We start from the raw sequence: 15,516 nt of genomic DNA on the forward strand, positions 1-15,516 counted from the left end.
CTGCCATATTTAATCCATTCATGTTCATACCATTACCATGCCGAGAAGTTTTTTTTTTTTTTAATTTTATTATTATTATTTAATGTGTTTATTGTTTAAAACGCGTGTGCGGCTTGACTCGCGCTTGTGCGTACTGCTTGCTCTTTCCGACAGCGCCTGAAGGCAGCGTTTGACAGACCCTCTCGTATGCACGGCGCGCGCAGGCAGTGCACGGCGCTGTCGTCATCGGTCCATACAGGAAGTAATGATCGGTTGTCTGCTAAACGCGAACGGGGGGACAGGAGCCGAGGGAGAAAGAAGGCGAAGCACCGATAATGACACCCGAGCTCCAGCCCACGGCGGACTGCGAGCTGAAGATCTAACGTCCGCGGTGAGTACGGAGCCAAGGGTTTCAGGTTGATGGTGAACGCAGCGGTTTGTGATGGTGTGTGTGTGTGTGTGTGTGTGTGTGTGTGTGTTGTATATGCGTGTGTGTGTGTGTGTGTGTTGTATATGCGTGTGTTGTATATGCGTGTGTTAACCTCTGCGGTGCTGGCAGGACAGGGACATGGGCTAACACACACACACACACACACACACACACACACACACACACACACACACACTCACACACAGAGAGATACTGTATGCAGATGGGATGTGTGTATGTGTGTTTTGCTGCCACTCCTGGCAAAGCAAACTGCTAACAAACGGTTTAAACAAAACAATCTTGGCTCATTGGTTTATGAATTAAAGGCCTGAAAACAGCAAAGTGAGAATGCCCCGAGGGCCACCTGGGGCCTCTGAGAAGGTCCCAGGGGTCTGCAGCTAAATGACAGATACCTAAATATCATTGCTGCTGAACAGACTCCTCTCACCGGACAAAAACACATGATATCGGGTCAACAGTGTAATGCGCATCTGTCTGGGGGTCCTTGATGTGCAGAATCTGCCTTACAGCACTAAGTGAACTATTTATGGGCCTCGGCACAGACTCTGTGTCTCCTTGATCTGCTCCCTTTGAAGCCCATCTCCCCAGATCTCATCCTTTTTGACGGTACAGCCATTTTAAAGCAGAGATTCTCACATAGAGTAGAGTTGTTCTATTAATTAATTGATTAGTGTTTCAACAGACACACATTAATTGCCAAGAAACAACAATTTTGATAATGAATTTTAAAATCTTTAGTTCCGCGGTTCTCAAATTTGAAGATGTTCTGCTTTTTTCCGTTTCATGTCATTGTAAATTGAACATCTTTGAATTTTGAATTGCTGGTTGGCATCATCTCAGATAGCGTCAATCGAAACTGCACATCACTATCTCTGTAAAGGTAGCATTTATCGCTGAGCTGATGCATTGGATTGCATAAGGTTTTATGGGTGCGCCTAATAAAACCTATCAGATCAATTTGACTCTGAGAATCTCAGAAGCTTCTTGTTTAACGATTCATAATTTATGCATTTTCTGTTTCTGCACCTCTCGCCCATCCTCTTAACATTTTCTTGGACTGAAGCCCGGAAGCAGTTAAATCAGTTTATAACAAAAGTTACTACAAGTCAAAGTAAGTTAGGGGTTCCTGCAGCCTCCTGCTCTGCTGCTGTAATCTGGCTGATCTCTGGCCTCGGTCCAGTCGGAGGACTCAGAGAACTGATTGCGTCACAGGAACACCCCTGTTATGTGGGAACCACGTTATTGTAGCGGCCGCAGGCTTCACATTAAACTCCATTCAGTCTGGGGGATTTGCGGCGTTGCGCCTTCATGCTGCTAGAGCTATTGTGCAACTGTTTTCTTAACCTCTGGTACCTGTCCATTCCGAGGTTGGCTAAGATGAATGACGCCTTAATGAACTGCTTTGGCCTCCTGCAAGATTTGCCCCTTTGGACTGAATCATAATCCTCCAGGTCTAGTTAAAGTTCACGATAAAAACCCCTAGTCATGGTTGCACTGCATACAGCCTGTGAGCGGAAGGAGAGTTTAGAGCTCTGGTCTGATTGTGGACTTATAGTTAAATAAATTTGATGACACAGTTTCAGCGTTCTGGCAGGAAGAGGCCAAGGGGTAAGCCTGTTCAGTTATTTTTGTTTCAAATCAAAATCTGCTGCATAAAGAAACAGTGTTTTTAGGTAATTGACTACCAGCCACTTGTTGGTGTATTTCGGAGAGGATCGTTTTCTTGCCGAAGAGTGTGGGCCCTAATGTAGCTGTCATAATGGACTGCTGTTTGGCTTGGGGCCCTCTTATGAAAGAGTCTTTCAGCTCCTGCTCTGCTTTCAGAGAAACGCAGCCATGTTTAGGCCGCAGAGTTCGAAGCTCCTGAGGCCAGGTTTAGAGGTCCCTGGAATTTGGCTAAGAGCAGACTGCACAGAAGTTTCACGATACAGAGCCTGTCGGTGACCCTTTCGAGTGGAGAGAACAACAGGCGGCTCACAAAACTGTGACTGTGCAGTGTGTGATGCTTGTAGGTTTAACTCAAAAGGTCACATTAGTTTGTGGAGTTTTTTAGTAACAGCATGTAGCAACATCACATAATTCTGTATTATGAGGTTGTAGAATATTTCTGTTCACATGCACTGGACTTAAGAATGTACTTCTTGTCCTCTGTCAGTTAGTTAAAGTTTTATGTAGAGAAAATTCATTTGTTTAACTACACTAGTGCTGCAACTAATGACTGTTTTCCATATGGATTAATCCACTAATCAGTTGATCTATTACACGTCAGAAAATGGTGAAAAATCTCCCTCACAGTTTCCAAAATGACATCTTCTAATGTCTTGTTTTGTCCAACGCAAGGTTTTATATTACATCTCACAATCATAATGAAATGTCAGTGGAATGTTATCAGAGTTGTGATCCGAGCACTAGTATGTAACAAATCGGGATATGTGACGGTAGCAGGTGCTACATCCAACAGTTGGTTGAGTATTTCCTGATTTACCTGTTCACGACCGCCGTCCCTTCATTGTCCCCGAACGGGCTCCTCCCAGCCTCCACGTTGACAAACCGCATCAGAGGCCACCGGACATCCACCCGACCCAAAGTACTTCATGCTTCTCGTCGTGCAATGGTTAACCCGGCATACACCTACGAGTGGGAGCTCTTGCCAGAACTTAGAGTAATATTTAAAGTACAGGCTTAAATGAACAATCTCCCCGCCAACGGGAGTAAGGATCTGATTTAGAGGTGAAGAGTCTACGGAGGGAGTGTGAGTAAGTAAGATCAGATAGGGTTTTATTATTTAAATGTCATCGATGCTGCCATGTTGTAGGCTATGTGAGAGAAAAGTTTTAAAGTAAGTTGTTTGTCCTCAGATAACTTACATTGTTATCTGAGTTACGCCGCCTGATAATGTACACTTTTTGCTCAGTTTTCACGTTGAGCAGCATGTATTGCGGGGGGAAAGGAATGTTCAGACCAAGCCCTTCTGTCTAATTTTGGTATTTCCTCGCAAGGTAAAAGCAGGTGTAACAACAATTTCCTGCCAAGTGCAGTGGTCCAGCCTTATCTTTACAACTCAACTTACTATGGCTTGTTCTTGATAAGAATGATACCATATAACCTGAACGGTGAACTGTATTTTAGAAAAAAAAAAGAGAAAAAAAAACATATTAAAGCGAGACTGAGTAACTTTTGAAAGAAGGAAAAACACATTCTTGTTTCTACAAAAAAAAAACCCTTTTATATTCACAAGCAGTAAAACACACCACAGCTCAGTTCAGTACATGCAGGGGGGGTCTGGCAGGACGAATATTTTCAGCTGCTGTTAGATAATGTACGCAAAATTTGTACTGATATTGCTCCATAACAGATGTCATTTGAGGCAACAGCAGCTTCTGTTAAACAAAAGACCAGTAAAAACTGTAATCCATCACTCGATCAATTTCTTAGTCAAACATTAAATGAGCGAACACGGGTGAGGCCCTACCTTTTTTATTTTTCACAAGCTGCTGCTCTCTTTAGTGATCTACAAGTGGATACTACTTCCCGTCTCGCTCTCTCTTTTTGTCCTTAGGTCACTCCAGGCCTCCGTCCTCCATGCCTGCTTCCCCAGGCTTCACCCGACTGGAGCACGATGAGCCTATGAATGCCCTGCGTATCACTGTAGGAGGCCTCCCCATGCTGGGCTCCATGGCCAACGCCACTGACCCCCGTTTCCGCCTCAAGTGGAGGCCCATCGTGGCTGTGGCCTTCTCCCTGGCCTTGCTCCTGCTGCTCCTCATGCACTTGAGCTCAGGCTTGCGCTCCCGCTCCCTCAACTCACAAGGCTGGCGAGCCAGTCGCAGTGACAACCGGCCGTCCGACTCCAGTTACAACGACACCTACCCTCTCAGTCCGCCTGAGCGCACGCCACAGGGAACCCGCTACCGCATTGGAGTCATTGCCGACCTGGACACAAGCTCTCGCAGCGACAAGAAGCTGACGTGGTTCAGCTACATGCGGCGGGGGTACCTGCTGGTGTCCCAGAGCGGTGACAAGGTGGCAGTTGAATGGGATGCCGACAGGGTGGTGCTGGAAAGCCACCTGTCGGAGAAGGGCAGGGGTATGGAGCTGTCCGAGCTGGTGGTGTTCAACGGGAAACTCTACAGCGTGGATGACAGAACGGGTGTAGTCTACTACATTGATGGTGACAAAGCTGTGCCCTGGGTCATCTTACCTGACGGCGACGGCAGCGTTGCCAAAGGTCGGCACACATGCTGTAATTCAAAAGTTCTTCAGCACCATACTGAGACCACTGATAGAAAGTAGCTGAGTACTCAAGTTCTGCACTTAATGCAGTTTTGAGGTACCAGTACTGTACTTGAGTATTTTCCATTTTACGCTACTTTACTCTTTTTACCCTGTTACATTTCAGACGGAAAGGAACTCTTTACTGCACTACATTTATTTGACTATGTGAAAAATGTTGCTTTACGTTAAACCAGTGGTTTCCAACCTTTTCGCTTGCGACCTCTAACAAAACAAAAGTGTCTGCTTAAAGATCCTTGTCGTGTTTCAGATGTCTATGAGTTGTTAGTGGTTTCCAAGAGAGATTTGCCCGTTAAACTTTTCAAATTGTATCATTTAAATAACTGTCAGAGGCCTAAAGAGGTTAAGTTATCCAAAATTTCAGAAAAAAACAGATTGGAGGAAAGTTTAATAGTTGAATATACATTTGTGTAGCAGAACCTCATTTTTTTTCTTTCCTGCCCCATTTAATCATCTCCCAACCCCTCAGATTGATCTTGTGACCTTTTGAGGGGAACCGGCCTCTAGGTTGGGAACCACTGGACTAATGTACCAACAGCATATGAAGTAAATGCTACTTACACATTGATGCAACAGTAATAATAATATAATAATGTCATATATAATAATATATCATTAACAGGGGACATTTTCCTGCATAATTAATACTTTGATGATGCTTTAAGTATATTCTGACGAACATACTTTTGAACTTTAACATAAGTAATATTTTGACTGCAGGACTCATACTTGTAATGGAGTATTTATACATTAATGTGTGGGTGCTTTACTGTCTCCCGATAGGGTTCAAAGCTGAGTGGCTGGCAGTGAAAGACGAGCATCTGTACATTGGCGGTCTGGGGAAGGAGTGGACCACCACTGAGGGCGAGTTCGTCAACAACAACCCAGAGTGGGTGAAAGTAGTCGGCTTCAGAGGGGACGTACAACACGTGAACTGGGTGCCCAGGTACAAATCTCTGAAGTCTGCTGCGGGGATAGAGCCTCCAGGTGAGGATGTAAATCTGGTGTCACTCCCAGTCGCTTCCATTTCCCTCTCTTTGCTTTGCTCTTTACCGTATTCCTCCGATTCTTACTGCAGGTTATCTTATCCACGAGTCCGCAGCGTGGAGCGACACCCTGCAGCGCTGGTTTTTCCTCCCTCGCCGCGCCAGCGAGGAGCGCTACGAGGAGACGGCAGACGAGCGTCGCGGCACGAACCTCGCCCTCAGCTGCTCGCCAGATTTCAAAGACATCATTGTAAGTCGAGTGGGTCCTCTTAACCCCACTCACGGTTTCTCCTCCTTCAAGTTTGTCCCCAACACGGACGACCAGATCATTCTGGCACTCAAGTCAGAGGAAGACGCCGGAAATATCGCTACATACATCATGGCCTTCACACTTGACGGACGCATCCTTTTACCTGAAACCAAGATTGGGGATGTGAAATATGAGGGCTTGGAGTTCATATAGAGGGCTCAGAGACCGAGGGACTCGCTCTTGAGGCCACTGCACTGTGGTTCTATTTTGTTTATAATCCAGTCACTGTTGAAGTTGATGTTCTTGCTGCTTCCTCATTGAGTCTGTGAAAGACACATCTCCAGCCCTTAAAGGATCACCTTCAGTAGAAACAGAAGAACTGTGGGCTGAGACTTTGAAGTGTGGTCCTGTTTTGGTTTTCAAGAAAGTGCCAGTCAAACCAAACAATGCCAGCATGTCTTGTGGTGCATCATCTCCTTCCCAGGCCAAATGTGGCCCTCATCAGTACTGTAGCCTTTCTTAGTATGAATGTACAAATGACTGATTTATCAGAATGTGATTCCCCCCCCCCCCACTAAAGCATACATTTTTATGGACATAATGTACACTCTCAAAAGGTCAAAGGTTTTTTCCCCTTTGCTACATGTTGAACAGCATCTTTCTGTACATACCAAACATGTTACTTTCAGTGGAATAACAAAATGTCGGTTTTTATTCTTCATAAAAATCAAAGATATTTGAAGGACTTTGTGGTGAAAATGAATTATACTGTATGCAATGTTTTTTTGAGTGTGTGTGTGTGTGTGTGCGTGGGGGGGCTGACTGAGTAAAATCTTGATTGCTATTTTCTGAGTCTTGTCATGGAATTAACATTTGGATCTCGCTACAAAATGGGTTCAACAAAAATCAGATACTGTTGTCAAACAAGTTCAGACTGGACTATAAGCAGTTGTGCAACACCCTGATTTTCTGCTTTTATCTGAAATGAAACTTAGGGAAAGCAGCAGGAGGTGCAGAAGTGAAGCTAGACATTCATCGCCCTCCCTCCCACCCCCATTTTTTAGCAGGACTTTAGAAGGAGAGATTTGTGTCACAATCTTCAAACGAGAGAGCACGTTTGAGGACGCTTTACAACTAGAGAAAAAAAGGTAATGTGGCTTCATTATATGTAAGGATTTAGCACATTTTGTCTTAAGTATGACCTATTATTTTTATGCCCATATTCAGTATAGTCATTTTCAGTTTTTTGCATACAGATCAATACATTTAATGCTTTAAAGGGTGACTATAAAACAACAGCAGCTTTTGCTGGATATATATATATCTATATAGATATAGATATAGATATAGATAGATAGATAGATAGATAGAGATAGATAGATAGATAGATAGATAGATAGATAGATAGATAGATAGATAGATAGATAGATAGAGATAGAGAGATAGATATATAGAGATAGAGATAGAGAGATAGATATAGATATAGAGATAGAGATATAGATAGATAGAGATAGAGATATATATATAGAGATAGAGATATAGATAGATAGAGATAGAGATATAGATAGATAGAGATAGAGATATATAGATAGAGATAGAGATATATATCTATATATCCAGCAAAAGCTACTGTTGTTTTATAGTCACCCTTTAAAGCATTAAATGTATTGATCTGTATGCAAAAAAGTGAAAAACAAGACTACAGTTATGTGCTTGGTGCACATCGAAACCATTCGAGGCATAGTTTTAAAATGTAAAGAAGAGTAGGGTGAGCATGTTTCTCACACTGCTTTTTTTTGTCATCAACTGTCCCAGAGTCCTTCAGTGGCGGTTGGAAATGCTCACACATCGAAACATACGCGCTCTGTGGCTTCTGCTACTTCTCCATGTGTCTGGAAGTGCATATAAATTTAACCTGTTCAGTGAGTCAACTCGAGCACTTATTTGTGTGAAAACTAAGAAAATACTTACGACTTTGACGTGAAAGTAATTCATGGAGATGAAACAATGCTAATACTGTGATATTGTATATAAGAATAACTATGTAAGTGTACTATGCAGTGCGTATGCTGTGCAGTTTCACAAACCTCATCTATATGTTTGTATAACCTCTGTATCAGCCTTGGTGGATATCACCTGTGTTTGCATACAGAGAGCAAGCCCCAGCCGCAGGAGGGTGATGTGAGGCTGTTTGGCTCTAAGAGCATTTCAGAAGGCCGCGTGGAGGTATACCACAATGGGAAATGGGGAACGGTGTGTGACGACGGCTGGGACATGGCTGAGGCCCAGGTGGTGTGTCGTCAGCTCCACTTCCCTGGCGCAAAATCGGTTGTCATCGGGAAGGACTATGGAGAAGGTGGCCTTTACTTCTACTTATCCCCCACCAGAGGGCAGTGAAATTACTGTTATGAGTGGGGAATTGTGATTTTGAGGCTTCACAGACTAACGCCACAAATTCAGCCCTCTAAACGGGCTCTGTGTAATGCGTTGTCACCATAACAATTAACAAATGTATTCCCTTTCCTTTTACATCATACAGTAGCAACTGGACCTATTTGGCTGGATGATATCAATTGCAAAGGCACAGAGAACCATCTGTTTACATGTGGTTTCAAAAGCTGGGGAGTAACTGACTGCACCCACAAAGAGGATGTTGGAGTTACTTGTGAAACAGCAAGTAGGTATTGAAACTCTCACCAGAAAAAAGGCTCCTTTACACAGAAAACGTCTGATCCAGTAAAAGTAGATTCTGTGTGATTGCTGCTCTTTATGCTCATTTTTCTATCAAATGCTCATCCCAATGTTTTGTGATTCAAGGCACTAATCTGACCATCAGTGATTCTACTCACTTGCTGGACCACAGTTTCAGTCTGCCTGACCTCCTCGGGCAAATGTTTGACAGTGGAAATGGCTGTGACTTCCTGATCGTAGTCAAGAGTGCTACTGGAAACCGACAGGAGGACGGGTATCTGGAGATGGTGGAAACAACAATCTGTGCACACAAAACAATCCTCTCGCAATTTCCACTCTTTAATGCTTCAGAGGAGATTACTAACATCACAGTCGACATCAGCCAGTCCTGCCAACCATATTTCGCCGCCTTCATAAGGTATACAGAAACTAAGATGATTCGTATTGCTTCAAGATGTAGAGTTCATATTAATATCACCCAGGCATTTTGCATGGATGTAAATAGAGAGCGAAATCCCCAGAAAAACATCTTTGAAAAAATATAATAAATATTCTACCATTTGCTTCTCAATAGGTACATTTACACCCGCAAGATGGATGTGACCTTCTCCTCTGTGCAGTGTGTCCACTGGATGGCTTCTAAATTTGGAGTAAAGCAGCTGATGGAGGACACAGGCCGGCTGTTCTCTGAAGTCCTTCCAGAGGACGCTTCATTTCACACCCAGGTGTCCCTTTACAAGTACGCAGAGGAGACTGGGGACTTAATCCTCCAGGAGAACTGTGTCCAGTACCTGGCCTGGAACTACCAAAACCTGACCAAGTCTCCAGCTTGGGCCGACCTCTCTGCGGAGCTCATTGGAGTCCTTCTAGCCCGCTCAGACCTGGTGGTGCCAGATGAGTATTTTCTGCTCCAGACTGTGGAGAGCTGGATCACAGAGAAGGGCAACTCCATCACTTTGGAAACCCAGGTTGACCTGTTGAATCAAATTCGTTTCCCTATGATCCCTGCGGAGAAACTATATGAGCTTGAGTCCAACTCCTCTCTTTACAGCACACATAAGAAAATATACCATGAGAACATATTGAAAGCATTCCAGTTTAATGTTTTGCTCTTCAGCAATCTTTTGTCCAACCCAAAGTTCAACAGAGAAGATGAGGATTACCATCCCAGGATCTACACTGCTAAGCCATGGAGCACTACTATTGGCCCTTTGAGCACCTCAACCTCACGGAATCCAAAACCATACCGATATACATCTTCATACGACCGCAGGATGCGGTTTGGCTATGAAAATGCTTATATTTATCCCACTGTCAGTTCATACGGTCGAGACACAGTCAAGTCGTTCAGCACACCTGTCCACAACAGCCTGATCTTTAAGGACAACCAGATTCACTGGGAGGCAAACGTCTTCAGGAGTCAGTATGAATGTTCAAGCCGAGGGGTGAGCTGCAAGTCGCTCCCAGTGGCAAGGCTGGTTCGTTCAAACCACTTCACCCAGGAGAGCAACATCCTCTTTCGTAACCGGCTCCTGCTGGAGTGCCAAGGCAAGTACATCTGTCAGGTTCAGGACTTCAAGGTCAACCTGGCTCAAATCACTACCAATGGTACCCAGGTTCTTGCCTATCCCTGTCCTGATGACAAGTACACCTTCCGCTTTGTAGTGAGACCAGAGTATGACTGAATCTGATTATTTCTCCCACTTGATCAGTTCGTCAGGTTGTTATTCAACAAATTGCAATGAAATACTTACAGATTATCTGTGACTGATTTTTTTTTTTCAGGAATCTCTGTTGATTAGTTACAAATGTATCACCTGTGATTTAATTCATTTCATATCAATCGTGTCCATACCTGCTTTTTTAAAAATGAGAAATAAATGAAGTGATTTCTAGATCCTTTCCTGTGTGTGTCAGCGCTTTTCTTTTAAGAGACCCAATTCGTCCCTACATGTGCTGAGCGTTTCAGTTCGAGGAGGGCCAAACTAACATCGTAATATATACAAGAGATTGTGTGCAAGAGATTTTTGCCTGATCCTGTCCGAAATAATAACTGTACTGATTCTGATGAACATGAGGCCCACTGCTTAAAGTAACATCGGCTGTCATGACCCCAGCCATTTAGCTGCTGTCCAGCTCCTTGAAGAAGAGGGGTTCGTATGCATATATCATTAGTGCAAGTAACGAAATGAAAAAAAATGTAGTTAAGCCTTGGAACTTTTAGTAGTTGTTTAAGTTGTACTAAATGCCACTGAAATACTAGCCTGAAGGAGAGTTAGATGGTAAGATTAATACCACTCCCATGTTTGTCTGTTAAATTACAGACTCAAAACAAAGGGAAATGAGTCTGGCTTTGGTAGCAACACTCCTACCAGTTAAAGTGTGAAAACAACGAATCAACATTTTACGAGGAGTTATTTACCTGACTTCCTACAGTCTCCGGGACGCTTCTTGTTGCCAGGCGACCGGTGACGCTCAGGAAGTAGTCCGGCACAAATTTAGTTTTCCTCAGTAAACTTCTTTTTGTTCGAAATAGTTAAATGTCACATTTCTCATCGAAATCACTCCAGCAGTATGAAGACAAACAAACTTCAAACATGTTGGGTTTATTCAACATCCTCAGATAAGGCCGTGAATGTGAAAAAAGTTTATGCGTGTGGGGGTTTGATTAAGGATATGATAGCAGTTTCCTCTTCATGAATCACGAAGTCTTCCGAAGAAAATGTGTTTTTACCATGCACCAGACTGCCTTCAAGTCTTCCGCGCTCTGACAACATGCAGGCCTACATGCCTGGGCAGGTGGGCTAAACATTCGCATATCATCGTGACTCAAGTTTTCTGAGAAGTATGTCGCCTGGTGACAGCGCCGCACCGTGACGCGATTGATCAGTTGCAATGATTACGTGACCAAAGTGTATATTTAACAATGACTCAGGCTTGCACACACTCCCATTAGCAGGTTGGTGAAACGCAAGAGAGAGTGCTGTACTTTTCATTCACAAAAAATCTCATGTGAGGCTGTGAGCTTGACGTAAGGTAATGTGCTCATCCAGAGGGAAAGTTCAGATATTCCGTTACAGGGCAGACCTTTTTTGCTGTGAGTAATATCTGTCTGTATTTTCATTGTTGGCTCATTTAACCCACTGAATGATTAACCTCACAAATCAGGGCATACTTTGTTTGTTTGGTTTGCCCCAGAGTTTTGAAATTTAAGTCTGTGGGTTTTTGAACAAAGATTTAAGCAATCTCATTTGACTGCTTGAACTCCACAGCACTCTGAAAATTTCCCCATTTCCCCCCTTGCGTTAGAGGAAAGAAAAAAAGGGTGTTGCAATAACAAAAACACACAACAAACATTATCAGTAGCCATTCCAATGAAACTGTCTCAGAGGATACGCTCTAAAACACTAGACTCATGGTGACTGTTACATTGAGGCCCTGTTACAGCCAGTGTCTTTGTAGACAGCCATCAGTTTCAAAGCGATGACGTCACATCCAGGCTAGCCTCTGTTTTACTGGATTTCGTAAGTTATCAGTCATATCAGTTTCCTTACTTTCTCTATTCTGAGACAAGTTGTACAGCAGCCGAGAGCTCAGTGCGCTGCAAGTCAGGAAATTGCATGCAAATAGACAAAACACAAGCAAATTAAGAAAACATTTTCATCAATTTGACAACACGTGCGCTGCAAATACACACAACACAACAAAATAGACAAACATCTAGGGCTTATGGAAAATGATGTTTGTTAAGACCTCTAAAAAACATAGATATTGAATAAACAACGATATTAGATCTTATAACTATTCAAAAGACTAACGTCCTTATCTAGACATATGAAGTGAGCCATACTGTTGAGAAATGATCTGCTCCAAGGCTGTATTTTACTATTATTTTTTTATATTAGTGGTATTTACCAATTTCAATAGGCCTTTGAAAGAAGTTTCCTTATTTCTACAAAGCAAGAAACTCCGATTTCATTTTGAACAATAGCGTGACTTAAATGACTTAAATGCTTGTGTTTGTTTTTTTTGTGTGTGTGTGTTGTTTAATGTTTTGTCTTTCAAGCAGATGCTTTCCTCCTCCTCAATTTCCCTCAGGCGGTAATGCTTATTCACTGTCTCACACTGTCACCAATAAAATGGGAATAGTTGTACTGATGAATGGAAAATGATGGGAATTACCACTGGGCTGTGGCTGGGTCACTTCAAAAACAAAGACGGTAAAGCGGAGGGGTTGGACATGCAGCAGGGGATGGATAGCCGAAAGCGGTGGTCAGGTCATATGGGATGTGTACAGGCAACAGGGCAGAGGGGGGTGAGAGTCAGAGGATGTGGGTCACTGCCACAGCACCCACCAGTTCCCACAATGAGACCCTCTTTTTCTGCCTTACTGGGCACTTCCTTTTAAGAGTATTCCTGGCCTTGCAAGTCTGTAATTTAGGGGATGAAGGTTCAGGCCATTCCTTAGCCCCTTTTGGCGTTTGTAGTGGGTAATATACACAGGGGGGCTGCTTACATTGCACTTCTTTGACAATTCTGCCCTCTTTCAACAAATTAAAACCAAATGTTGATACAATAATCCAGATCCTAACTGGCAAGTAAAACCCCGTACTAAAGGGAGAGTTGTAGAGTAGGAAATAGCTCAGAATGGTCATGCTGTGAGGTCATTTGAAATATGCCCAGGAGCCGGGGACACGGCTGCGATCTGAGCAAAGCCCACCACATCAGTCGGCATCTCAGTGCAAAGGAAGCTGACTGTTTGGACAGGGGGCGGCAGGCTTCGCCCAGAAGAAGGCGTCTGCTGTTCGTCTGATGCTTTTGGTAAACTGCGGAAAGAGACGGAAGCATATTTCCATCCATTTCATCTTGGATGTGTCACTTCCTTTCATGTGTCTTAATTTCTGTCCCACACCCAACATCTGTCTTGCTGTCCTTGTTACGTCTGTTGTGTCTGGTAACTTCCACTTCCCTACTGAGACTCATTATTGCAAAATGTCTAGCATTGTGAAAAATTTCCATAACTAACTGATATGTTATTACTGTAAGATGAAGATGGATGAATATCCAAATTTCCCTTCAGCAAAAAGATGCAGGGAACTTTAGTCATTACAGATATGACATTAAATTTGGTGTCCCATTTTCCTCTCTGTACTTTCTCTCTCTCCCTGCCTGTTTTTACACAGACATCAGAGACCTGTGGAAAAGCAACCAGGCAAAAATGCTCAACTATGGAAAAGAGTGGAAATATTTGCCAGAGTGGCCAGAAGACCAACAGTCGGTGGCCAAATATGATGTCAGGGAGCGAGGCAGCCACAGGAGATACAGTCCCCTCTCTCTCTCTCTCTCTCTCTCTCGCTTTCTCTCTCTTCGGTCCCCTTCATTATTCATCATCAAACCTAATCATCAAACACACCATGCCCTCACTGTGATCTCTTCCTGCTAGGCCAGAATCAACACGGGAGGCCGCAAACCCAGAACTCTCGAGATCCACAGTTTCCTGAGGTGGCACTGAAGTGCTGAACATTCCAAAGAAGAGAAATCTATTTTTATGCATGAGTGAGGGGTGACAAGTTACTAAAGAATTTGACTATAGCATAATGTTTCTTTCACAGAAGGTCAGAAGGGATTGGGTCGCCTACGCTGGGGGAAATGCCAGCCAGATTGGATCTATTAAGTTTAAGGGGATGATGTCACCTCTCTCCACCCCACCACTCCTCCTTAATTCCTCTGTCATCCTCCCTTAGTATTTTCATCTGTTACAAACAGTGTTTTAGTAGTCACTGAAAGTGACTGTACATAAATAAACACTGAACAGGTGAACAAGCAGCGTCACCCGAGGATTACTCAGCAACACCCAACACTGACCTTTCTCACTGGTCAATCATTGTCGGCATAAATGTTTAACGTATCTATATTTTGGTATTTTATGATAAAAAATGAGGCAACTATGTGACAAGGTGAAAAGGTCGCTTATAGAGATGAACTTTATCGTAAGTTTCAGCTCATTGTTTAACTGTGCCGGCCGGCAACTTCAATTTTTTGTTTCACTCTCACCGCTCTCATAGCGTCATTTTTCAGCAGCTGTCTCCGGCAAATAAGCTGTAAAATCCCACTGTATGCCATCTGCTAAGCGCCAAAGGTCAGACACACAGTACGCAACTAGCTGGTGAACATAGTGGAAAATTTTGCAGCTAACGAGTCAGATATTTCCGTCCGCAGTTGGTGGAGACCAAAAACTGAAATAAAAGAGTGAGAATGAATATTGGACTTACATTCATCAGGTGAAATGAATGATAATGTTAACTGCTGGATGACCAAGCAGTTGTTTGATAACAAGTTCACCATAACAGTGTAAAAGGGTGATGATATGCTGTTTGACCCCATGTTGCCAAAAAATTCAGTTATTGCAGGTATAAGGTACGTAATATATTGCAAAACTATTGAGAAAATTAAAAAAAAACACAAAAAACAACAATGTTCAACTTAATAAAATTGAAATAAAATTAGAGAATAAAGACTAAAATTGCACACACATCATTTACGAAACAATGCTATAATAAATGAAAGGGAAGAACTGAACTCTATTATTTCCTTTGTCAAAATTGTGCAACCTGCAGTGATACCATGAGTATTGTGAAATACTGTCAGTACTGTAAGGATACTTTTACTGGTACTATAGTAAGTGAGGGCTGCTGTTGGAAGTCAGACCGGAGGTCAGCCCTGAGCAGTACACCTTCCAGGCTACTAGATAAACTTCCATTAAAGGAATAGTTTGACATTTTTGCAAATATGTTTATTTGCCCTTTGATGGAGAGTTTGATGAGGATAGATACCATTTTCATATCTGTATGGTAAATATAATGGTT

At 43.0% G+C, this 15,516-nt stretch overlaps 2 protein-coding genes across 3 annotated transcripts; both read left to right on the forward strand.

Annotated features, from left to right (window-relative positions):
* The first annotated feature begins 217 nt into the window (after nucleotides 1-217).
* On the forward strand, nucleotides 218-6,824 carry cant1a (calcium activated nucleotidase 1a). 2 transcript variants are annotated; one of them, XM_040118401.1, is made up of 4 exons: nucleotides 218-370; nucleotides 3,990-4,658; nucleotides 5,507-5,710; nucleotides 5,802-6,823. In XM_040118401.1, exons 2-4 carry the CDS (start codon nucleotides 4,013-4,015, stop codon nucleotides 6,170-6,172), a joined length of 1,221 nt encoding a protein of 406 aa, XP_039974335.1. In that variant the 5' UTR covers nucleotides 218-370; nucleotides 3,990-4,012; the 3' UTR covers nucleotides 6,173-6,823. The 2 variants fall into 2 exon arrangements, with proteins under 2 accessions (XP_039974335.1, XP_039974326.1); XM_040118392.1 differs by lacking the exon at nucleotides 218-370 and adding an exon at nucleotides 1,339-2,038 and having other exon boundaries at nucleotides 5,802-6,824.
* Nucleotides 6,825-6,899: 75 nt separating this feature from the next.
* Nucleotides 6,900-10,530, forward strand: LOC120784512 (galectin-3-binding protein A-like). The gene is made up of 6 exons (XM_040118379.1): nucleotides 6,900-7,107; nucleotides 7,775-7,881; nucleotides 8,112-8,315; nucleotides 8,499-8,636; nucleotides 8,777-9,068; nucleotides 9,225-10,530. The coding sequence occupies exons 1-6, from the start codon at nucleotides 6,944-6,946 to the stop codon at nucleotides 10,333-10,335; spliced, it is 2,016 nt and encodes a 671-aa protein (XP_039974313.1). The 5' UTR covers nucleotides 6,900-6,943; the 3' UTR covers nucleotides 10,336-10,530.
* The last annotated feature ends 4,986 nt before the right edge of the window (nucleotides 10,531-15,516 follow it).

This window comes from Xiphias gladius, chromosome 3 (genome assembly GCF_016859285.1).
Source record: "Xiphias gladius isolate SHS-SW01 ecotype Sanya breed wild chromosome 3, ASM1685928v1, whole genome shotgun sequence".
In the NCBI taxonomy this organism is placed as follows: domain Eukaryota; kingdom Metazoa; phylum Chordata; class Actinopteri; order Istiophoriformes; family Xiphiidae; genus Xiphias; species Xiphias gladius.